This window comes from Xyrauchen texanus, chromosome 5 (genome assembly GCF_025860055.1).
Source record: "Xyrauchen texanus isolate HMW12.3.18 chromosome 5, RBS_HiC_50CHRs, whole genome shotgun sequence".
Lineage (NCBI taxonomy): Eukaryota > Metazoa > Chordata > Actinopteri > Cypriniformes > Catostomidae > Xyrauchen > Xyrauchen texanus.
In genome coordinates, this window is record NC_068280.1 from 26,121,609 (window position 1) to 26,147,258 (window position 25,650).

Here is a 25,650-nt window from a genome sequence, read left to right on the forward strand (position 1 = left end):
AGTTAGTTTTTTATTTGATTTTTACTTTTACAGTTACATGTTACGTTTCTGGTCTCAAATTGTATCTTTTTTCATATGTATTTGTGAATTTCTGTCATGAAGATTCTTTTCTATAACATTGAATGTAGTAATGTAGAATGTAGTATTCATGCATTTTTCCATTCACTATGTTTTTTAGTCCATAAAAAATCACCTAAAAAGTCTACGAATTGTTTTGTGAAAAGTCACAGTATATAACTTAAATATGCAGTTATTTAATAAACCTATGAAACCTACACCTTTGTAACATAGCTTATTACAACACTGTACACACTATATTGACTGGATGTTTATTGTTTGTTTATTTTTTGCCAACAATGCTTTAAAAAAAATTGGATAACTATCCAAAAAGGAATTAAATAAAAATAAATAAAAAATAAATAAGAATGAAAAGGACACTATAAAGCCACAGAGTAACCATATAACTTAAATCACAATATGCAAAATGCATAGTGCTATGGGTTTGTGAGTCTTACTTGAAGAACGAACGACTCGAAACCGAAGAGACGAACTAATCATTTCTCTTTCCGGTACTGACAGCATAGTCTCTATGGGACTGACAGGAAGAACGAAAGACTCGGACCCGGCCGAACCCGAAGACTCGCGAAAGATGAACTAATCATTTATGACTTCATGTACCTTATGCGATGTTGCGCGCATGCGCGGTCAACACAAAATGAACGAATCACTCTCTGAGACAACTCGGTAGTCCCGAGTCATATTAAAGATTCGTTCAAAATGAACGAATCGTTCATGAACGACACATCACTAGTATTATGCCATTATCTTTCACACCATCATCAGAATCGCACTCCCGTTCGACTTGGGTATAGGGTATACTAACCCTTAAGGCCGATTTATGTTCTGTGTTGAATTTATGCGGAGCCTACCAGTACGCTATTGTGCACGTGGGTGGAGGGGGTTATTTGCCCTAGTCTAGTTGCAGTAATACTCTTTGATGTCGCCAACGCGCCACATGCGTGTCTTCTGCTTCCCACTTTAGACAGGCTGGCAGCCGCCAGCCACGATCAACTAGCCTGCTAACCGAATAATTGAGTGGGCTACCAGCATTTTATGTTCATAGCGCCTTTAAAATTATCGGCAGCCAGGGGATGTGTTTGGTAACCTACAAACCAAAGTTGGTTACATTTTCACCGTCAAACTCTTTTTACGATCGCTATTTTTCAATATCTTTGATCCATTTTCTGAACTCTTCACAATCCAGCCAGCACAACTGCAGTCTGTGGAGCGATCTGTTTTCATTGCATTATACATGTAAAGTATGAAGTAATTTAGTGGATTAGGCTATAGGTGCATGTTGGTCATGAAATGAAGGCTATTAAAATATTATGACACAACTTTATGCTAGAAACAAATAGGCTACTAATATGTTTGGCAGTAGTGTAATTTGGGGGTAGGATGACTACACTTAAAAGATACATACATGTTTAAGGTTTGTGTTTGATTAGCTGAAATTTTATTTATCACCCTATGTAAAAATGCATTAACTATTGTCTAATCATGTTATCACATTTAATCACTTACTTTCTCTCATACAGATTCTGTGAGGAAAATATGGCAGATGATGGGATTATCAGATTGATTGTTGTGCTAAGCCAAGATGACTGCATACGTGTTAAACTTCCCAATGGTATTACCGGCTCAATTGAGGAGCTTGTTGAAGAAGTTAAGGCGGCATGTCGTCTTGTTGGAAATATTAGGCTCCAGTATAAAGACGTGGATTTTGGCAACGCATTTGTTAATGTGACCTCGCTTGCAGACATTAATGATCTTCTAACTGTGAAGGTAATCAACACTGAGGACACAATGATTTTCCTTGAGCCTATTGATTTCCCCTTCTGGCCCCTCTACGTAACAAGATTTGGAAGATTCCGATGATACAGTTCTGCTGAGCAGCAGTTCATCCGAGAGCCTAAGAATCGAGCCTTGGCCAAGACAGTTCCCAATCCCACAGTTTTCATATAACACAGAATGCCAACTTGAAATAGCAAAGGCAGAATAAGCTAGAAGCAATTCTCGTTTGACCCCTAACTCTAAAATGCTGTCAGACATTTTGGAGAAACTGGCTGAAAAGGTTTTCTTCTACAGGGCATACCCTGACGATGCTCATTTTAGTGAGGTAAAAAGAGCCAGCCTCATTCAACATGAGTTATGGCTGGAAACAAAGAATTAAGATGAAAATGGCCAACTACCATACCCAACTGCGATCACATGGCTCACATGCTGAGCTTCAGGTGAACTCTCTTAAACGAAAGAGACAACAGGATGCAGCAGCTCACCCGGCCAAAAAAATAAATAAAAAAAAATAAAAGAGCAATGCCAATTGGTGAGACTCCTGAAACTACGGAATAGAAAGAACTTCCATTTTGGAAGAGCTTAAGAAAAGAAATTGTGGAAGGACAAAGGACAAGATGGAAAATACCTTTGGGTACCATAGACAGGAAATTGTGGACAAGCAACCCAGTGTGGAAGAAGTCTTGACCAGATGGCCAGCACTTTTCTCAGTGGAAGAGGTAGGCTTCTTTCATGACACAACTATTTATTTAGTAATATCAACTATTTGAGACTTGACTCTGGTAAAATTTGTATCTTTGATTTGTTTACTAAAAATATGATTTTGTCTAAACTAGGGATGTCGCGAGATTGACGATTACTGTGATAATTCAAATGAAATATTGATATTGTGCTAAAAATACTCACATAATATCGTTAAATATTATTAAATGTAACGGGCAGCGAGTTAAGGCCAGATGGAATGAGACACACAAACAAGGAAATCCACAAATGATCCGTCGCTCGGTGTTTAATGAGCTCTCCAAATGTCTACTAACAGCCAGCAGAAACACAATGTAACAGCCGCAACATGTCTTTAATACCTCACACAACAAAACGCACACAAACGCATAAACAAAGTTGATACATTTGACTGACAGCATTGTTCTTTTTCTTAGATATCGCGATAATATCGTTATCGTGAATTATTTTGACCGTGATAATCGTGTAGTGAAAATCCGACACCCTTGTGTAGTGATTTGAAGAAGCCACATGTGAGTTAAGTCAATTATTTTATTAATAATATCATCAATGGTGTTTATCTTCAAAGATCAATTGGGAGTTACAACGAATCACAACAGTTTGCAAGTAAAGTTCATGGCTTAGTTGGACAAACACACCAGCCTGCTACTTGAGATCATTAAGAAAAAAGGAGGAGTTGTTAATCAGAAGACTAAAGATACACTGCAGCTTTTAAATCAGGTGTGTATACAAGTGTGTGTGTGTGTGTGTGTGTGTGTGTATATATATATGTCCTTCCTTGTTTTAAATAGTTATACTAATGAATTATTGAATATTATACAGTATATATCTGTTGTAGTATCTTGTGTCCCTAGTCTGCAAAATTGTTAAACATAGTCTGGTCACATCCCTGGAAACATGCATTTTGTTCCAGTGCAACAACAAACAAGGGGTTAATTAATAATGTGAGATATTATATTGAATTAATGATGGTATGGAGCCAAATGTTTAACAATAGTGCAGATGCAATTGAAAAAAAAAAAATAATAATTTAAAATTTTAATTACTATAATTGTATCTTCATTCTTTGTTTTTACTGCCAGGAAGTTGATATCCACATTAAAAGAGAATGTGTTCTCAAATGCCTCACGATTTACCTGGGAGATCAACCAGACTTGAAACTTGATCAAGGAATATGTGGTAAGGACACACTTTAGTTTCTTTTGTATTTGAATTCTGACTGGTGTTATGCCATTAAAGTAGCCACAAAATATTTGGGGACACATTTTCAATATTAAGGTGTGTACACACTACAGGTGTACAGAGATGTCATTATCTGTTCAAACAACAAAATTATCTGTCTCTGTATTCAGAGAGTGGAATTGGGTGTGGTATTTACTCATGTTAAAAATAACTTTATATTAATTGGCAATGCAATTGTTGTGCCTTCAAAGTATCAAATTTATTTAATATTGGCATATAACTTGTGAAATACAGTGGCGAACCGTGACCCTCGACACTGGGCCTTTAGTGTCCCCACGATAATAAAACAGATGCCCAAGCGCTCCGAATCGGTGCGCAAAGCTTAATATAGCCCATGTATAGTATAGCTACCATCATACACATGCACACCTAGTCCATAGACTACAGCCTGATCTACATATTTGCCTGATTTATGCATTGTACTAACACTAATGATTTTAATCAAAATGCTCTTAAAAGTACGGTGGCCGAGAGAGCTCAACGCGCTGCAAATGAGAAAACACATGCAAATAGAAAAAAACACATGCAAATAGAAAACAACGCCAGCGAATTAAGAAAACATCTTCATCTATTTTACAAAACACGTGTGCTCCAAAGACTCACAACACAACCAAATACGGAACGCGCTGCAACTACGGAAAAGCGCTGCAACTAAAGAAACGCGCTGCAAGAGTTCACAACACAACGGAAATGATTCCAGGGGACCCCAAAAAGTGACGAACCCGGCTGGCTGGGACATGCTTAGACCTTAATAAGACCTCATCAGTGGTGTTGTCGTCTGTCCATGACCTGAAATGTGAGTTTGTTTTACTTTATTTTAAAATCCTGATCGTATAATTCATTGGCCCTTTGGATATTATTAGCCTAAATAATCTGAAATACACAATTAACTGTGAAACGTTAGTATGTAAGCAGGCTAATTACTTTCACAACTAAATAACATCAAGGTTCAGGAAAATAAATTCCGCAATGCAAAATACATTTTTTTTTTAATTGAAAATTTTATGTTTTTAATATATTGCTGCATTTCTCATTTATTCTTTATGCTGTAATACAGTCAGTAAAAAGAAACGATTTTATTCTTATCATATAATGAATATTTATGTGAAAAAAATCATTCAAACATTAAAAATAAAAAATTAAATATATGTAATGCTCCCTGTTGTTAGTCTTTTTTAGGTCACTGTGTTATGAATGACATGTATGTTTTCTGAATGAGAATTGTTGCCAGTGATTGGTGGAATGAGCTTATTTTGAGACAAATATGAAGTGTTTTGTTGGTCTGAGTGAGTTTTGGGGCAAGATTGATCTTGGTAATGCAGACTATATGAAGAGTTTTGAAAATGTGGCTTCAGTACTGACCAATGCTTGTTAGCAATTGAAAAACTTACTGTAATGGTTAAAACCAGGTCAAAGTAAATTGCATATTGATGGTAATAATAATATTCAAAAATGTATTCAGACCCTTTTACTATTGAAAGAATGGACAAAATAATACATCGTGCTAACTTCAGTCCACTCATCTTTTTCAGATAAAAATGTTTTGTCCTTTCTGTGGCATTCAATGGGCGACTTTGCCCAGATTTTGTAGTTCCTGTGGGCTGAGATGTAAGGTTTGTAGAGAACGCCTCTAGAACTGCAGGTGATGACCATGTGTCACATATGACTGTGCCCAGGGCAGGTAATGTTCTCTTACAGAGATTTAAATCTATTGTTCTGTCCATCAAATTATATCAACTACATTGAGTCAATCTTTTCTCTCTCTCTCTTTCTGATTGTGTTTCAGTGACTGATGCATGTGCCATTCCATCAAAGCCAACTGTTCTCCAGTTTATGAAATACAGAGAAGTAAAAGAAACTGAAAGGAAGACATTTTCTAAAAGTAAAAAGAAATCAAATAAAACAGTAAAGGTAAGCAAATTTTTATTTTTAAGTTAATGACGTTGTTGACGTTGATAATTATCATTATTCCATCTTTTCTCACTGATCATCTAGATTTCTGTTGGGATCATGAGCAAGACCAGGAATGGCTTTAAGCCCATGAGAGGGAAAAACCTACCTCTACATGTTGACCCCCAGTGGGCATCTGAGCAACTCTTGGCAGCTGCAGTGAAAAAACAAAGATTTCAATCAAGACATGGAAGATGGAGAACATGTCTTGCTTTATCCAGATGGCTCTCAGATAAAAAATATCCCTGGGACTGACACTCCTTTTACCATTGGACAATACAAAGCGGCCATTGGAAAGGCGTTTCAAAGGATCACATTGTACATCTGTACCCTTGAGGATTTGTTGTCAAAGAGTAAGTATTGAAGTGGTATGTTTTATATATATTTTATGCACATTTAAACTACAAACAAAATACTTTATGTGATAAGTGCTTTAAAGGGATAGTTCAGCCAATTAAAATTAAAATTCTGTCATCATTTACTCAGCCTCAAGTTGTTCCAAACCTGTATATATTTCTTTGTTCTGCTGTACACAAAGGAAGATATTTGAAATAATGTTTGTTACCAAGCAGCTCTCACCCCCCATTTACTACCATAGTATTGTTAGGGGTATAATAGTTATGACCCGGACCAGATATGGAGAAAGAAAACCAGGAGTCGAGAAATTCAATTACAGAATAAAAAAATTTACTGAAGTATAGTTTGCAGTGAAATTGGTAGAGCCAGCGGCAAAGTCTCACGAGGAGATCGAAAGCCAACTCGTACCTTACACAAAATCTTACATCAGTTATACCATTTGCAAGGAGTACATTCCATTATTTCACTCCTGATTGGCTAAAAGAACATAAAGTCACAACATATAGATAGTTAAATGGCCTATCAACATTAATCAGCGCAATTGTCGTCTGGGCCCGAGATTTACGTCTGAAGTGACCTCGCAGATGGTCGCGGGCGTCTTTGAGTCGGCCTGGTGTGCATCCCTGGGTTCAAAACCTAGGTAGAAGGTCAAACGCACACACAAAACACTGACGAACGACAGTTCTTCTCTGGGCACAAGACAGCCAGAGCACACATTATCAGGCCATTTAAACCAAAACAGAGAGATAAAATATTCACTCCTCGGGCAGAGGAGAGGGTGGAAATAGCATACATTTCTTCCCTAAAGAAATAATAATAGAAAATCACACTTCTACTATTCAGGTAGTATTGCATAGGACTTTAAACCATATACTTAATCATAGAAAAGTAACGATCAGACACAGAACATGTGTTTAACATTCTCCCTGCCCCCTCTCATCACAGCTAAGCAAAAGACCTTCGGCCTACGGGCAGGATAGAGAGAAAGACTCTGGAATGTTCCTTAAAAGACACTAGTTAACATTCCAACACACATATGATTCAAAGTATATTTCAGTTATGCATAAGAAAATAGAATTGATTATGTGATCATGCATATAGTTAATTCATCACTTTATTAAAGAATTGAAGCAACAGAATATAGATAGATATTGATATAAAATGATATATATATATGTATTGATATATCTGAAGAGACAAGGGATTTCGACCCTCACCCTTCAGTATTTTTTGTCCTACCATGGTAGTCAATGGGGAGTGAGAGCTTCTTGGTTACAAACATTATTCCAAATATCTTCCTTTGTGTACAGCAGAACAAAGAAATGTATACAGTTTTGGAACAACTTGAGGCTGAGTAAATGATGACAGTGGGATTCCAACTACAGTTACAGCCTACACATTTAACAATACTGGACATGTAATATGAAATAAAGATTGATCACAAAATCTTTTGTGAGGTCATGAAGATGACTCCGTTTCAGAACATGAGGATGAGGATGAAGTTGTTAGGGTGCAACCCAATATGTCACCACTTTCTGACACAGTGGTAGGTACATCACAGGGATTTAGGTGTTCAAGATGTCTTTGCAGTGCAGCTATAATGCAATAAAATCTCCTGGAATGGTCAACCATTAGAAATAGAAAAGCATATACAGACAGTGTTAAGGCTATGAATAACTTTAGGGTTTTATGTTTACACCTCTCAGCTTTGGTCTGGTCCCGAATGCAGTACACCAGAGCATAGACCTTGGTAAGTTAAATTTCTGCTGACACATTTTTTGGTCCCTGTGCCACCTATATGAATGTCAGTATGTTTTAGTGCATTCATTAAAAAAAATGCTATAAAGAAAGCATTTTATGTTCTCTATAACACAGTGAAAATTTCAACTAAATTGTTTGTATGTTTTAGGTCAGCCACAACATCTGAGAGATCCCAGCAAGTATGTCATATTCTGTAATATAATACACTGGAATTTGTTAATAATCAAGGTATTTCTGTAAGTTCTTATTGTGCTGTGATGTTGGTGCTGCAGGCCAACAGTGCAACAAGATGCAAACAGACGACCTCCTTAGTGGGTGAACTTAAGTCAAGTGACTTCTACAGGTCGGTTATAAGACATAACTTTATATCACATCTTTAGTATTAGGACATAGTTTTTAATTGTTTTGGCTCTGTACTTTAGAACACTAGATTTGAAATAAAACTATTAGACTAAAGTACTGGACTACAGCCAAAACAACAAAACATGTCTGTGTCAGAATACTTTCTGTATTAACTCTGTTATTGTTGTTCTTGTACCTCTCTTCCACAGTACATATACCAATATATATGCACCTATCACCATTGACAGCAGTTCCTCAGATCTTGAGGAAGTAGAGAAACTGCCAGAGAAAGACAGGTACTATCACATAAGAAGTACTTCTGCACCTTGTTCTTCAGCCTTTCTTATTTTGCAAATATTTATTGTCTGAAACCAACCAACATTTTTAATTGCTTTCAGTAGTCATAAATAAAGTGTAAAATGTATTTATGCATTTGGCAGACGCATTCATCTAAAGTGACTTGCAGTGCATTTAAGCTATATATCAGTATGTGTATTCCGTTGGACTCGGATCCATGACCTTTGCATTGCTAACGCAATGTTCTACCAGTTCAGCAACAGGTTTACAAGTAAAAATCTGTCAGGCTGTTTCTCTTCAGTTATCCCTCTGCAGAAGAATGTGGTTTTGTGGACGGAGTCTCAAAATCTATTACTAAAGTTGTGATGTCCAAATTATGCTTATCATTTTTGAGCAGTGTTGTATAGCTTACTCATTATAAAGGGCCCATAAAAGACTAAAAACCTAAAAAGTCCTGGTTTAAATAATCCACAAAACTAAGAAGAGGCCGTGTTAATATTTCTTGCTTTTCACAGACTGTTTGCTTTATTTTACAGTGATGGACATGATGGGCTAACAGCTGCAGACGTAGTGTCAAATCTGTCAATTAATCTTAAAAAATCATCCTGTAGCAGATTTAACATTAACCGGGCAAATGTCTGGGATGGTGTCTTAAGAGGTTTCAGCCGATCCTCATTTGACCCCACCTGCAGCTTAATGGTGAAATTCACAGATGATGCGGGGCTGACTGAAGAGGCTTTGGACAGCGGGGGCCCTACTCGTGAATTTCTGACCCTGCTGATGGACACCATCAAAACCAGGAGGGTATTTGAAGGCAAAGAAAATGCCAAATACCTCTCATTTGATTGTAAAGGTAATACTTTCTTGTGAAGTTTTTACAATGTTGCAAATCAATGTGTCCTAACATTGCAATATTGGCATTTTTAGCTGCAGAAGACAATGAGTATTTCCAGATTGGAAAAATGATTGCTGTCTCGATTGTCCATGGAGGTCCAGGGCCTCGTTGTCTTTCCCCAAATTTCTTCCTTTACCTAATTGGTAAAGACAATTGAGGCCCCAGTTGAGGACATACCTGATGATGAGGTCAAGAAGACCCTCCTTGAGGTAATTTGTTAGGCTGGGATTATAAAAATTGAGACATTACTTTCATCAACTGACACAAAACTATCCTTAGTATTTATACCTTAATAGCTGTACAAACAGTATGATTGACAATACTGTAATAGAGGGTACGCTTTTATATGGGCAGTGAGTGTAAATTCAAAGCAGTAGTTCTAAATCTCTAGCATTTGAATTAAATGTCTCAAATAAATGTTATTATTGTACATTTTTTAACCTAATATCATTATCAATATGAGTTCATTTGATTTTTAATTTAATCCCTCAAAATGTCAATTTATTCAACATCAGAATCAGATGTTTTGGTTGCCATTACGAAGGTCAAAAAATGTTTACATTTGTGCTTGAAATCTGATATTCTTATCAGAATCTTTGATGTGCCACACCCAAAAAAGCCTTTATTCAGTCTGCATAGGTGCTGGAAGGAAGACCATAAATGATCAATATATGCCTAAATATGTACAGTATAGAAAGAAATGAGTCACAGTATTTCATTCTTTCGAATCTGACATTACTGTTCAATGCTGCTCTGTTTGTATCTATGTTATCTGTTTTAGATGATCCCATCTTGCTTTATATTTATGTCATTACAAACCACTTTTTAAAAAGAAAAATTATGAATAGTCCACGCCTTACTAATTTGTATAAATGTAATGTGGCCTGTTATTTGGTCCAATAAAAATAAATACATTTCATTGCTTTTTATTTTCCTCTAGATAAAGAATGCTACATCACTGAGTGAACTCCAGGGACTCACAGAAAAACACTCCAGCATGCTTCAGACAGCAGGCTGCTATCGGTTCATGAGGACTCTGGGGGATAAGAATAAAGTAGTAGATGATTACATTCAGTGGTATTTCATCTACCGAAACCATGTTTCCATCCAGAGGTATAATATTATACTTACTCTGTGGGCATGTAACAAACCTTTAATATAAAGTTAAATATACATTTTTAATAACATGACTACTTTAATACTTTCAACACTTTATACTAATAAGGGCTAAATATGGTGGTTGAAGTAGTGTCACCTCCATATACAGATGTTCAATTTTAAGACCAATATATATTTTAGTAGTTGTTCACATTAACCCCCTTGTAGTGCACCTTTTGACTTGGAACTTTTTGTAGGTTCAAAGAGGGACTAGCAACTCTTGATTTTGTCAATGCCTTGGAACAGCATCCTTCACTCTTCTTCTCATTCATGTGCTACACTGAGACCAAGCTGACAGCTGATGCTGTGGAGAACATCTTCCAAGTGCAGTTTAGTCAACCTGGTAGCACCAACCGTCAGGAGGAGGCCAGCGTACTGAGCTACTGGCGAGATTATCTGCTCTACCTGGAAGGTATTATTTATGGTTAAAATTATAAGAAATGTGCTGAATTATCACTACAGCAAACGGTGAGATAAAGTAATTTATGTCAGAAATTTACATCAGTTCAAAGAACCTTAGTGTTATACACAAAGGACAAATCCACAATTGCTTGCTATGTGGTCCATTAGAATTTAAACTGGGTTCCATTATGTCACATGTGGTTTAGGAGAAATGACAAACCACCAGAGGTGTAAAGTCCAGGGGTCCGAGAGTAAAAGTCCTGCCATATGTTTATTCCACCCATAAACTCAGCCAGCTGATTTCACTAATTAGTTCTATTTCCTGGCTGAAAAACTGTGCTAATTAGCAAATCCAGGTGATTGGAACAGAATACTGAGGACCACTTTTACTTTCTGAACCTGGGGGTATTCCAGAAAGCTGGTTATGTGACATATCTGGGTATGTTTAAGAGTAAGTAAGTGGATAATCTCAACTTTCGGTTCCAAAAACATTTCAGGGTATGTAAGTAGCCATAGCAACCAGGGTTAGTTTGCTTAAGAGGTATTCAGATGTGTTATATAATTAATATAACAAAATTTGTTATATAGTTGCACTTATATAATATGCAATATTATATATAAATTCTAAAGCACTATTATAACAAGGTAATGTTTAAATGTTTATTAAATTCAAATATATTTATTTTATTGTCATCTCAGACATGGATCTACATTCAATTAATTAGCATCAAATAAACAATATAATCCTTATTCTCAATGAATAAAGATTGAAAAAAATGATTTCACAACCACCAAATAGTTGGCGATGTGCACCAAGTAGGTTATATAAATCGCCATTAAACAAAAGGAGGAAGTAGAATGGCATGCTTTTTCTTAGCGTCTGTTTCCATGGTGAATCATCGATTCGACACTCTGTTGAGAATGTCTTGTGTGTTAACCGGGAACATACTCTGGGTTGGATGAACTTATGGTATGAGTTTTTGGAACCAACATACCTCGAGTAAGCAAGGTTTGGGTTAATCTACCGGAGTTCAAGGTATATCTGACGGTAAGTTAACCTTGCTTTCTGGAATACACCCCTGGACTTTACACCTCTGCAAACCACCTCCATGCAACAAATCAGCACTGTGCTTAAACCCTTTTACAGCTGCAAGGTGATGACTACACTGATTTGAAAGTAGCAACAAGTAAAAAATAAATGGAAACAAACTAAAAAACATCATGTCTAACATATTTTTCTTTTGCTCTCCCTAGAAAAAGAGACTAGTCCTTCTTTGGAAGATGTCCTATGTTTGGAACTGGGCTGAAGGAAGTTCCTCCTGCAGCAATACAGCCACAGCCACTGCTAGTCTTTCAGAAGATCTCACGCTTTCCCATGGCAAATGTATGTTCAAATACAATCAAAATTCCAATCTTACCCAGTTATGAAGAGTTTCAAGAAGCCATGGACTATGGCTTGCAAAACTCCCCTGGTTTTGGGCTTCCTTGAAACTAAACATCTTTGGCTGATAGACCAGAGTTTAGGTCAGAGTTAACGGTTTTTGAAATCTTTTTCATCTTTTTCTTTACAATTTTGAAATGCAGGTGTGTTTGTATAACTTGTACATTTTAACCTGCACTAGTTAAACATTTCAAGCCACTCAAAGGAAGGAAAGCTCAGGATAATAGTTTTGATTGTATTGATGCACTGCTGAGTTTTGAGGAATAATACAACAGTTTTAATATTTTCACAAGTGACATTTTTTCATCAAGGACCAAAACTTAAGATTTTGTGTTATACACAGAGCTTCACTCACTGATGTTCAGAAAAACATTGGTGTAAACATGCAGCGAACAAATAAAGTTGTTTAAAATGTATAAAGCTGTTGGATGTACTTCATTTAGAAATGACAAAGTTATAAAATTAAAAAATCTGACTTCTGCACAAGTATCTACCCAGTCAACAGTTAATTAGTTACACTATACTGTCTAGATGAGTAAAATAGGGATTATATAACAAATACTGTGCTTTTAAAGTATGTGAAGGCTGTTCACAGGATCTCCAGAATCAATACCCTCCTGGAAGCATAAATGTTCTTTGCAAATAGCAGATCAAGCTACCCAGTAGATTATGAGAAGACTTAACTCTGTAATGGCATCAGTAACATGTGCATGTGTAACACAAATAATCATATCACAGAATCAGAAACTAATGATTTTATAGTCCAGACATATTTTTGAGTGTTATGTAATTCTCAACAGCATTTATCCACTTGACTGGTGGAGACAGCCCACTCTGTCTCTCTAAGTCTGCAAAGTGAATTTGGAGATTACCGCCACCACAACGACTGCGCTGCGGTGGTGGTAGAATGTCCTCAAACTCTTGAATGACTTCCTGTGACACTGGGAATCCACAATCCCTTGCATCAAACCTAAGGCCAGTCAGAAATAAAAACACTATGAGTCAACTCATTACAAATTTTAATATTAAAAACTACAAAGGCTGAGGAGGGAAAAAAGCTCATGCAAGTCAGTTCCCCAGCTGTAATAAATTATAACCCAATTTTTTATTATGAATTTGACGACAAATCAGCCAAAGGTTAACTGAGGTCAAATATGGTCATTATATTTGCTTCTATTACAAAGGCACTTTATGTTACTGAATCTGAAAAATCCACCTTTTTTGCTTTGTGCATTGTACATTTCGGTTTTGTTGTGGAATGGTGTTTTTTTTTGTCTAAGAGTATTGGAATTATTTTTTAAATATCAATCTTGTTTTCTGATTTAAAATAATAGGATAATCGTCAAGTGAGGGACTTGTGGAAAGGGTCCCAGTAGAAATTTCAGAGACATTCCACTATACACTTCTGTGTCAGCTATAGGCAATCATATAGTATGATTTAATAGTTAATTATTTAATTTCTGAAATAATTAATGATTCAATTTAATCATGTGAAAACGCAATCTGATTTTTACTGAAAACGGTCACACATTGCATGGATTAAATACAAACCTGTGAGGCAGGTGATACATTGCTTCTGGTTTACCAGAATGACATCGAGACTGACAAACAGGTCGGATGGTGTGGTTATTCCAAAGTTCTCTGTACTCATCAAAGTCCTTCTGCAAGATGCTCAAGAAGACATACCGTAGAAGGCACTTATGCTCATGGCTGCCATTGAAAAGGTGCCTCTCTCTCAGGTCACTGAAGAGCTCAATCCAGAACTGGGTCCTAATGATGAAATGACAGTATACACAATGTTTTACTTCAGTGCTGAATAAATGTTATATGGAAATGATTTCTAAAACAAATGTTTCAAACAAATGGTATTATTTAAACTGTATTCCTATTTTTGTTTTTTGTTTTTTTACATCCATGTAAATAAAACCTTATAGCATCAGGAAAAAGATTTGCATTACATTTTAGTCTAGTGTTATAATATATGTTGTGGCACAGCTTAAACCCTCGATCATGTGACAACACACAAAAAAACCTGACTAATTAGTAGCATTACATTTTTGTTTTTGCGATTTATATTAAAAGGCCCGTACCTTTGCTTCCTGAAAAAGGACCACCAACTTTCAATTCGTTGATTTGCAGTTGAGGTGCCATACATGTGACTGAGGGCTCCTGCAAAATCATCTGTATGCTGTGCTCTTAATGCACAGTGAATGGCTACCATAGTGCCATTTTCTGTCCCACAGTCTGTGCTGCGAAGGCGTGCTGGAAGTCCAAAGTCTGATACACACTGCATGTAAGAGTGAGCAATTATCCCTGGGTCGTTATTAGAGCTGCCACTGCTGAGCCACATCACTTTCCTAGAAAACCCATCAATACAGCCACTGATGGCAACACCAAATGGTTTGAGCTTATCATACCCATCAACATGCCACACTTGGTTTGGTCCTGCTGTAATGTATCCTCTTCGGACAAATCTGTGCCTATGGCAAAGTTGAACTCCAGATGGATCCAGTCTTTGTATGCATTACAGGATCCAGTCATTGTATGCATTACATCATCCCTTTTAACTGTCAGGAAATACTTCTGTCGCGATGTCTGCCACAGAGCTCTGTAACCCAAAAGCTGACCTGAGCCTGTCAGTTCATGTGTAATAGCGGCATTCACAGTGTCAATGGGAGTATACTCTGTCCTCCTTGTTAGGCCTGCATTCCTAAGCCTTCTCTTTAAGGTGCTCAGACTCAGGAAAATATTATGCTTTGTTCCAAGAAAATCAAGGATCAATTCATATGTGTGGCCCTCTGAGAAATATTTATGGATAAGGTCTGCCTCTGTGAGTTCGGCTGACACTGTTTCTGGGCCTGAAGGAAAAAGAGAATAGCGTCATTAGGAATGCAAGAATCCACAAATATAATCTTAAACATAAAAATGTTTCTGTTAGAGTCATTATAATGAGTTTTTGTTTTTATACAGTTACAGGTAGCACAATGGAAGGTCAAACAAACCTTTTGACCATGCCGTGTCGAGCATGCTGTGCAGCATATCATGCAAGACTGTGCTAGTGCCCGTAGCAGTTTATCTTGAATTTGTTTGTTAGCAGAAAGTAGAAGTTAAGTTTGGCATATCCGACTTTAACCAGAAGGTATGGACAATGTGTTTATTTTACTCAAGGCAGAAGCACACGTAAAAACCAGACTTGTAAAAAACATCTGTGTCCCTATAGTTTCAGCATTAACAAAGAAATAAACAGGTCAAATATTTGATGCAGTTTGAAAAATATACGCATGTAATCTGCTCATTTCTGCACAAATCCAGGTACTAAAAGGCACAAAGAACAAAAGTACAACTTGGGCTGGCATTTAAGCTTACCACTTTTAACAGTTAGGCCATATCAGGAGGTCTATGTTGATTCAATGAATTTGTGTTTAGTTTTGTGTATCATACAATCACTTGGTTCAACTTGATAATTAAATAAACAAGTGATTGAGTGTATTAGCAGAGCTTACCATTCTGTAGAAAAGGTGCCAGAAATCTAATGTTGCTACCACAGGAACCACAAAAGCATCCAATATATCCAACCAATTCAAGTCCACAATATGGACAATACATAACCTGGAAGAGAAACAATGTGACTGCTTAGTGCTAAACAATATTAACATGTAACTAAGCAAATTAATGCCACTGATATTTACATTTACATTTATGCATTTGGCAGACGCTTTTATCCAAAGCGACTTACAGTGCACTTATTACAGGGACAATACCCCCGGAGCAACCTGGAGTTAAGTGCCTTGCTCAAGGGCACAACAGTGGCATCTTGGTGGTGCTGGGGCTTGAACCCCGACCTTATGGTCAGTAAACCTGAGCCTCAACAACTGAGCCACCACTGCCCATATAGCCTAGACATTTTTACAGCAGTCATTTTGACTTGGAAGGGAAAACACAGATATTTGAGAAACTCAACATACACAAAAGGTATTGACAGGTATTCTCACTGAAATGAAAATATAGCTTGTCAACACTCATAAGAAATTGGCTATTTTCTCTAAATTGTATGCTCAACGTTCTTTGTTAGCTTCATAAAGTTATATAACTGGTATTAGTATGCTCTGATCAGAATTTAGTTAAGGTTAATAATTGTTAACTGATAAGAAAAAAAACATTTAATTTAATTTCATATTAGTAGTGTCAGCAAAACCTATACGTAGTTTTACTGGCTTGTTCCCTGTTAATTTAGAGTAATCCAGTAACATGAACATAACATTTCACAGTTAATTGTGTATTTCAGATTATTTAGGCTAATAATATCCAAAGGGCCAATGAATTATACGATCAGGATTTTAAAATAAAGTAAAACAAACTCACTTTTCAGGTCATGGACAGACGACAACACCACTGATGAGGTCTTATTAAGGTCTAAGCATGTCCCAGCCAGCCGGGTTCGTCACTTTTTGGGGTCCCCTGGAATCATTTCCGTTGTGTTGTGAACTCTTGCAGCGCGTTTCCGTAGTTGCAGCGCGTTTCCGTAGTTGCAGCGCGTTCCGTATTTGGTTGTGTTGTGAGTCTTTGGAGCACACGTGTTTTGTAAAATAGATGAAGATGTTTTCTTAATTCGCTGGCGTTGTTTTCTATTTGCATGTATTTTTTCTATTTGCATGTGTTTTCTCATTTGCAGCGCGTTGAGCTCTCTCGGCCACCGTACCCCGGCTGACATAAAAGTTATGATTGACAGTGTTCAGGTTTTGGCAAATCTGCCTTCAATTGCAGATGCCTTTACAATACTTTTGGGCTCATTTATTCCCTGAACCTTGAATACCCAAAAACATTCAAATTCACGTTTGAAGCAGTCCAAAAATACTAATGGAATGGACAGTTGCAAAATGTCCACCAAAGTGAGCAAGCTGTTCAACAAGCTTAGCTGCTCTGCATGAAGAGACTTCACCTTAGTAACAAATGTTTGAAAGTTGAAAAAGTATGGTTCATTGTTATGGTTAACAGAATGTTCTTAAATTTGGGCAAACTGTGTTATATATTATAACAAATGAAAAATTGTTTATGATTGCACTTTAAGGGGAAAATGCTCCTATTAAGAGATCATTTTTGCACTTTTCCTGATTTGATGGATACTTAAAGCAGAAAGATGTGCTTTAGTGCAAACCTTTTGCAATATTGTATTGATTTTGACAACAATATTGGGCGAGATAAGATTGTATTTCCAAGTAATGCTTACCCATGTCTGTACAGCAGCTTCTTTCAGAAGTTGTTCACTTGCTGAAGGCAAATAACCTATACTTAAAGGCCTTTTTATTCTTTTATTTTTATGGCAAATGTTTACTTTTGAAAATATCTGGAGCATTTGTGTTGGAATTCATTGTTTACCAATGTCATTGCAGTTAATGTTCAAAATGACACTTGAGCACTTGTATTATTTAAAAATGTCTTATACAATAAAATATTGTAATGACATTGATGGCATAATGTCGCAGACCATTGCACATTTATTTGAATACATTTGTTGTATATCCTAGGCATACAGTATGTTGTCAGACATTTATATAAATTAATTGCTGTTAAATACAAAATTTAAGTATACATGAGCTGAGGAAACTGAAATACCATGTTGTCTTGTTGTAATTGTTACATTTTAATAAATATCGGAAAGATGCTTTGTGTGGTAATTATGAATGAAATAATTTAAAGTAACATTAATTTATAATAAACTAATTGTAACAAAGAAAAACAATTAGATCAATCTAATAAATATAAATTAAGTTAAACTTAATTCTTTAAGTTGTTCCAGTTATAATTATATTATTTAAAAAAATATACATTGGTTCAGTCCAATGTTTACAAGCTGTTCCAATTTAAGAATTCCAGGTTCATTGGTAAAATAATGCTTATTGTGGTTCAATGTAAAAAAAATTCATTATCTCAAACAGTATTTCTTGCTTTAGTTAAGCTTTATAATTATTTGTGTAAATCATTGCTCTATAATATTTACGTTGAACCAATTATATAATTTTTTTCAATGTAAGGCTTCAGATCAAAACGTTTTTAAGATCATGAGAAACATTTCAGGCAAGTGACCACAAACTTTTAAACGGTAATGTACATAATTTGCCTGTGCGTGTTGACATCATATCTGTACACAGAGAAAATCACATGGACATGTGTGTCTTGAAATGATGTTGACCACTTTTTGGTAACAATGCTAATCTATACATTAGTTACTACCATGTCTATTTGGCCAGAAGATCCTGTGGTTATAAAAATATTACAACGTTTGACCTTATCAGACTAGCAATCATTGTGTCTAAAGTTAACAAACATTTCCTAACTTTTATAATGTAATTTATTTCAAAACAATGTTTCTAATATCGCCATGTACAGCAAACAGCAATGCACATGCAAAAAGATGCTTCTCATGTGTTACATGTTTTGCCATTTTTTACTGTCACCTATTAATGTAGGCTTTTACCTTTTGCAAGGTCACAGGGATTATATCATGTGTCTGATATCACAACACCTTTTGATTAAAAATTATTCAGGAAGCCTTTATATAGCCTTGTATATTTATAGGAATAGTTCACCCAAAAGTTTTAATTCTGTCATTATTTACTCGCACACATGCAGCCTTATCGTTGCTGTGTCCGGTGCTTGCTTTGCGTACCTATGTGGACCGCACCCAGAGCAGCTCTTCGTCTGCTTTGGTGGACAGCGGAAAGGGAACGCTGTCTCCAAACAGAGGCTAGCCTACTGGGTCATCGACGTCAATCACACCCAGGCCACGCCTGCCCCCTTGCGGGTCCGAGCACACTTGACGAGAAGTGTGGCATCCTCGTGGGCAATGGCCAATGGTTTCTCCCTAGTAGACCTCTGCAGAGTGGCTGGCTGGCAACACCCAATACATTTACGAGATTTTACAACCCAAGGGCTGAGTCGGTTTCGTCCCGTGTTCTCTCAGGTCCAAGCACATAGAACACATAGTGCCCTTCCCCTTCACTGAGGCGATCATGTGTGCTCTTTCTCCCAGGAGAGTCCCCTAAACTCGTTCTCCCTGGATGTCCTTCCTCCCTAGCCCTCTTGTCCGCGAATTTAGTGGAGGAATTCCCGACCAGACCCACTACGGGTACTAATTACTCTGTACTGGAATAGGTGCTCCACAGGGTTGGCCTTCATGGATTAATCCCCCTGTGTGTACTTTCCACGGTACGGTCCACCTACCAGCGGACCAGTGTCTCCCTTGGGCAGTCCCCTCCTTCCCCCTGGTCGCTGTGTTTGTAGCAACTCCTCCCTCGCAGCAGGTAGGATCTACCACCGCGCCACTTCCACATGTGGCCTGAGAACCCATGTGATGTATTCGCCACATTTAACCTCCTCCCAGCCTGGGCAGGATGTGGTCTCCATGGGGTCTTTTCCCCCTGAAAGAAAAGGAGTTGGAAAGGAACGCGTTCCCCGATGCATGTTATAGCGTTAAATGGCCCCAGCCGCTTTAACTCTATCCAAGAAACATAGAGAGAGAAAATGCGCGGCTGGCGCAGCCTGCTTCCATGCTTAGCACGTCACTTGTTGCCCCCCCTTTGGGATGCTGGGAAACTAAAAAGTTGATGACGTTTTTATGGGGCATTTGGGGAAGGGTGCATGCAGTCCGACACAGCCTGCTGCTTTGGCACGCAACCTCCTGCCCGCACCTGCATCAGCAGCTCACGTACACGATTCAGCGCACTGCGTGATTGAATAGGGACCACTAGTGTTGCTTCATTCAACACAACATCGAGTGAGTGACAGACGGGGAATGTCTGGCCATGATGCTGGACCGAGCCACTGTAACGGCCGAACCTTATTCTCGGCTCCTCAGTGCAAAACCTGAATGAACAGATGCACAATTCTCTCCTTTTATACCCGTATGTCAGGGGGAGGGACATGCAAATTCTGTCTGCCAGTTTCTCATTGCCCTTTTCTCAAGTACAGAGGTAACCGATGTAGGGCCTTGCCCCACTGAAAATGGCAGCAGAGACAGCATGGCCCTTTGTTCTATGATCAAAGGTGAGACTTTGAACTCCATTTCCCAGAATGCATCGCAACCGGACGGAAGTCCCGCCCATGTACTCGATCTCAGACGTCATTGGTCAAAAGCGGCCGATGACCGATGACGTCATCTTAACAAAACCAGCGCGCACATTTGATATCTCTCTCTCTCTCTCTGCCGGCAGATTCGCTGTGCTCTAAAGGGACATAACTCTCTCTCTGCCTGCAGCTCCGCTGCGCTCTAAAGAGACATCTACACCAAGGAATCCCTCCTTCTGGACAAAGAAAGATCACGTTTTTCTAAACCTCACCATTTGGCCACGGTAGAGTAAGATTTACTTCGCTTTGTTCCAGTCGTGTAGTGTACAACCGGTTCACATCATCTTCACTGTTAAACAACAGTGAACGTATTAGAAAACGGAAAAGGCGACCAGCTTCCCTTCTCAATCGTTTTCCCACAACGTTGACTACCTCTCGCGCTTCGCGGTCACCGGACCCGAAACAACGCAGAGACGCGTCTTTCCGCTGACGAGCGCAAGACAAAGGACCGAACCAGACTGCTTTCTCCTGACAACTCAATGCAACAGGAATCCAGCAGACAACCCTGCTGAAATCACACAGGATTTTCACAAGTAAGGCTTGATATCTGGGCAGATTTAGTGTAGAAACTGTGACTTTTCTTATAAATCTAAATCATATATATTTGATTGCTGAATGTTTTGATGTTTTTTTTGTTTTCATTTGTATGTTAACCATGATTGTTGAACGTTTAATGTTTTGTTTACACTGTACATTTAACTACGATCGTTGATTGCTGTTTGGAGTTATGAGATCATCATTTTTGGGGAAATGTTTATTTAGTGAGTGATCCGAATCAACGAGTCAATCGCGCTGTTACCAGCGTGTCTCCTCTGTTAATTGCATGAACCCCTGTTTGTTCGTTCTCTCTCTCTCCCTCGCTCTCTCACACACGGAAATTCACGGAGCGAGCAGCACCGCGGTTTATGTATGAATCAGGCCGGTGTTTTCCCAAATTCTCCCGCCTGTTTTGTTCAGTTCCTCTGTGTGTCTGCTCATTATCACCCGCACGTGGTATTAGCTCCATTGTGCTGGATCTGATCCAGCCATCTCGTTTTCCCTACACCTTCCCATAATCGTTGGCTCCGCCCTTTCCGGCCTAGCCCTCCATTTTGACTAGTTCCTCACGAGGAGTTTAGTCCGCCATTTTGTGTCTTGGTTACCGACTCGAGACACACACACATACACTAGCATATAGCTCCACCATTTAGTTTAGGATTTCCATTTTATGTTTTTGTATTATATTCATTTAGTATTGACAATGTTCATTATTGTTTGATTATAATAAATCTTATTAAATTATAATAAGTATTCATTGTTTGTTTGAATATTGTGTTGAAGCCAGCCTCTGCCACGTCAAGAACTCCAATATTACTTCAGTATTGTTAAATTGTTGTTGTTCGAAGCCATCTGTAACCAGATTACTGTTGGGTTCATATGCAACGATTTGACTAATAACTACCCTTTTTGATTATTTTGATTCTCGATCAGAATACTCAATCTGCATGGTAGAATTTTATGAGACTTGATCAGTCATTTACTATCATTTTTCTCTTATCAAAGAGTGGTGCCCCGAGGATAGAATTTGACGAACTAAATTCTATTATTTAATTTAATTCTTAATTGATAATTAATAAACATTAATTATTAATTTATATTTGATAGTAAAACTGATCTAACCAACCTTTGAGCCTACATAAATTGGTGCCCGTGTAACATTGATTCTAATCAATGCTCTTTTATTGTAATGATTGATGGTTGTCTGTGATAAGTGTTAATTATTGCTAATGAACACACCCGCTCCAAAATTGTGAGCCCTACACCGAGGCCTTCAAGAAAGACCCCTAGTGTTGATTAATTCGACACAACGTTTCGTTCTCTCCATCAGGGGGGGATACAATAGTAACCTATACCTTTCCTTTTTTACAAAGCACAAGTAGTAGGCTAATTGTGCAGAGAGCTTTTTAACCCCATATAGCAGGAAATAACTGCTGATGCTAATGATCCAGTGCATCTCTATTCACTAATAATTTTTCTCAGCCAATCTCAATAACCAACCATTACAGAGCTGAAAAAGGACCAATTTTAGCAACATTGAAACTTGTTCAGTTTATGTCTTAGTTGTTGAATATTTTACAGACATGTGGCAAACAGAAATGGAATAATGTGTCCCTGACCAAATTGGGGGGGGGTCAAAAGTAACAGTCAGTATCTGGTGTGGCCACCAGCTGCATTAAGTACTGCAGTGAATCTCCTCCTCATGGACTACACCAGGTTTGCCAGTTCTTGCTGGGAGATGTTACCCCACTCTTCCACTAAGGCACTTGCAAGTTCCTGGACATTGCTGGGGGGGGAATGGCCCTAGCCCTCACCCTCTGATCCAACAGGTCCCAGATGTGCTCAATGGGATTGAGATCCAGGCTCTTCAATGGCCATGGCAGAACACTGAACTTCCTATCTAGCAGGAAATCATGCTCAGAACGAGCAGTATGGCTGGTGGCATTGTCATGCTGGAGGGGAGCGTTGAGATTGCCTGCAATGACAACAAGCTCAGTCTGATGATGCAGTAACACACCGCCCCAGACCACGACGGACCCTCCTCCTCAAAATCCATCCCGCTCCAGTGTACAGGCCTCAGTGTAACGCTCATTCCTTAAATGATAAACACGAGTCCGACCATCACCCCTGGTGAGACAAAACCACGACTCGTCAGTGAAGAGTACTTTTTGCCAATCCTGTGTGGTCCTGCAAAGGTGGGTTTGTGCCCATAGGCTACGTAGTTGCCGGTGCTGTCTGGTAAGGACCTGCCTTACAACAGGCCTACTAGCCCTCAATCCAGCCTCTTGCGGACAGTCTGAGCACTGATGGAGGGATTGTGTGTTCCTGGTGTAACTCGGGCAGTTGCTGTTGCCATCCTGTACCCGTCCCGCAGGTGTGATATTCAGATGTACCAATCTTGTGCAGGTATTTTTACACATGATCTGCCACTGTGTGAGCACGATCAGCTGTCCTTCCTGTCTCCCTGTAGTGCTGTCTTAGGTGTCTCACAGTACGTACACTGCAATTTATTGCCCTGGCTACATCTGCGGTCCCCATGCCTCCATGCAGCATGCCTAAGGCACGTTCATGCAGATGAGCAGGGACCCGAAGCATCTTTCTTTTGGTGTTTTTCAGAGTCCTAGAAAGGTCTCTTTAGTGTCCTAAGTTTTCATAACTGTGACATTAATTGCCTACCGCCTGTAAGCTGTTAGTGTCTTAATAACCGTTCCACAGGTGCATGTTCATTAATTGTTTATTGCTCATTGAACAAGCATGGAAACCATTGTTTAAACCCTTTAAAAAAATAAATCTGTAAAGTTATTGGATTTTTAAAACATTATCTTTAAAATACAGTGTCCTGAAAAAGGGACTTTATTTTTGCTGAGTTAACATGCCAATCAGTGCCTAAGCACATAATTTAGGAGAAATTAGAAAAGGTGGGTAAAGGTTAGTAAAAGGAAAAAAAACATGTTTAGTTTCTCTCTATTTGTGATTAGCATGAAACACTCATGTTTATGGCTGTTCGCCATAAAGAGTGATTGCTTTTGGCATCACAAAGCATCTTTATATAGCCGTGATAGATTTACAAATCTATGTCTCTAGAAGCAATATGATAAGTGTGGGTGAAAAACAGATCAATATTTAAGTCCTTTTTTATTATCAATCTTTACTTTCACGTTCTTATTTTATTTTTGGAGATCCAGATTTTTTGTGCATATCACCACCTACTGGACAGGGAAGATAATTGATAGTAAAAAGTGATATATTGGGTGAAGTCCAATCAAAAGTGATCATCCCTATAACCTACTCATTACAAAGAACAGAGATATTGATGTGGGTACTCTGAAGGGAGCATGGCATTAAGCAAAAGCATTCCACTCAAATACATGCAGCCATTCCCAACCAAATTATTTCCAGTGAATGTAGGGTAATGTATCTTCTCGCTTCTACCAAGTAGAAGCATCTAATTACTGCTGCTAACTGAATTTGAACCTGCTTGATCCTTGAATGATATTGACAGTGACCTACCAAAATCCTGAATTTGATATATTTCAAAGCCAGTTTCTACACCATATCAATTAACAGCTTCTACCACCACAATCAAAGCCGCTGCAGGCAGATATAATCCCATTATATTTATTTGACCTTTTCCATACAGGAAGCTTTCAATAGTGGACTCACTACCTTAGCAGGCACTCTGGGAACCATCTTCAGTCAGATTCATATTACCACAATGTCCTTGCTTTCCAAGGGTCCAACCCATGTTACAGCAAGATCAGCACAGCAGGGTTCTTTCACTCTCAAAGCCAGGACATGTGTGAAAGACAAAACAGAAATAGACAATGGAGAGTTCGCAATTTGCAAAGGAGTTAGTCTGTATATCAAACTATATCTCAATCCCTGTCAATCTGTAATTTGTTTTCTAAGTGGTTTGTCTCTGCCCAATTCTCTACCCTTTATTTGATAAGGTGACAAAAAATGCCATTAAAACACCAATGGGAGTTTTAGGATTTTTTAAATACACCTTCAAGTAATGTACATCACAAACTAATGTGCAAATATAAGAAGTAATTCAGCAATTGCACATTTCTGAAACATATTTCATGTCTAAATTACAAAAGAGGAAGAAAGCATGGATAAGACAAAAACGAACATCTCACTTTTAGACAGCAAAGTATGTTAAAAATGTTTAGCATATCTAAAAATAAGTAAACATTAAATCCCCTCCCTGAAACACACTTGTCTTTGGACCACTTCAGTCATCAGAGCGGACCTGCAAGACAAATTTTAACCAAAGCACTTTCTCGAACTAAACAAGGATCATGTCAAATCATTTTCAGAGAAGGATGAATTGGTCATTCACACACCTTCACAGATTCACACCAATTACCAAGTGTAATATCCATAGAATACAAAAAAAAAAAATATATATATATATATATATTTTACAATACCTAGACACACAATAAACTGAGTGTGTGAAACCTCAATCATTCTATTAGTGCTCTTAAAATGAGATCTCTGGAAGAATTACAGTAACACATTCAAACCATTAGAATGCTACAGC

General features: G+C 38.0%; 1 protein-coding gene, 1 long non-coding RNA gene and 1 pseudogene across 4 annotated transcripts; 2 read left to right on the forward strand and 1 right to left on the reverse strand.

Moving 5' to 3' along the window:
- The first annotated feature begins 2,161 nt into the window (after positions 1 to 2,161).
- Positions 2,162 to 4,091, forward strand: LOC127643760 (uncharacterized). The gene is made up of 3 exons (XR_007970572.1): positions 2,162 to 2,573; positions 3,164 to 3,315; positions 3,678 to 4,091. It is a non-coding gene; the product is annotated as an uncharacterized LOC127643760 (long non-coding RNA).
- Positions 4,092 to 5,449: 1,358 nt separating this feature from the next.
- LOC127643744 (G2/M phase-specific E3 ubiquitin-protein ligase-like) lies at positions 5,450 to 12,527 on the forward strand (annotated as a pseudogene).
- A 226-nt stretch (positions 12,528 to 12,753) lies between these two features.
- LOC127643751 (uncharacterized) lies at positions 12,754 to 24,958 on the reverse strand. Of its 3 annotated transcripts, none has more exons than XM_052126614.1 (5): positions 24,768 to 24,958; positions 15,944 to 16,049; positions 14,531 to 15,298; positions 13,992 to 14,210; positions 12,754 to 13,410 (listed from the first exon to the last, which is right to left on the reverse strand). In XM_052126614.1, exons 3-5 carry the CDS (start codon positions 14,788 to 14,790, stop codon positions 13,197 to 13,199), a joined length of 693 nt encoding a protein of 230 aa, XP_051982574.1. In that variant the 5' UTR covers positions 14,791 to 15,298; positions 15,944 to 16,049; positions 24,768 to 24,958; the 3' UTR covers positions 12,754 to 13,196. The 3 variants fall into 3 exon arrangements, with proteins under 3 accessions (XP_051982574.1, XP_051982573.1, XP_051982572.1); XM_052126613.1 differs by having other exon boundaries at positions 24,765 to 24,958; XM_052126612.1 differs by lacking the exon at positions 24,768 to 24,958 and adding an exon at positions 16,803 to 16,891.
- Positions 24,959 to 25,650: the final 692 nt, after the last annotated feature.

Bases quoted from the DNA above. Each gene is read 5' to 3' on its own strand.
- LOC127643751 (XM_052126614.1), bottom strand. From the start codon at position 14,790: ATGTGGCTCAGCAGTGGCAGCTCTAATAACGACCCAGGGATAATTGCT. The intron at 14,211-14,530 runs GTACGGGCCTTT...TTTCATCATTAG, and splicing joins TCCTTTTTCAGGAAGCAAAG to GACCCAGTTCTGGATTGAGC. The intron at 13,411-13,991 runs GTTTGTATTTAA...GACTGGCCTTAG, and splicing joins ATGTATCACCTGCCTCACAG to GTTTGATGCAAGGGATTGTG.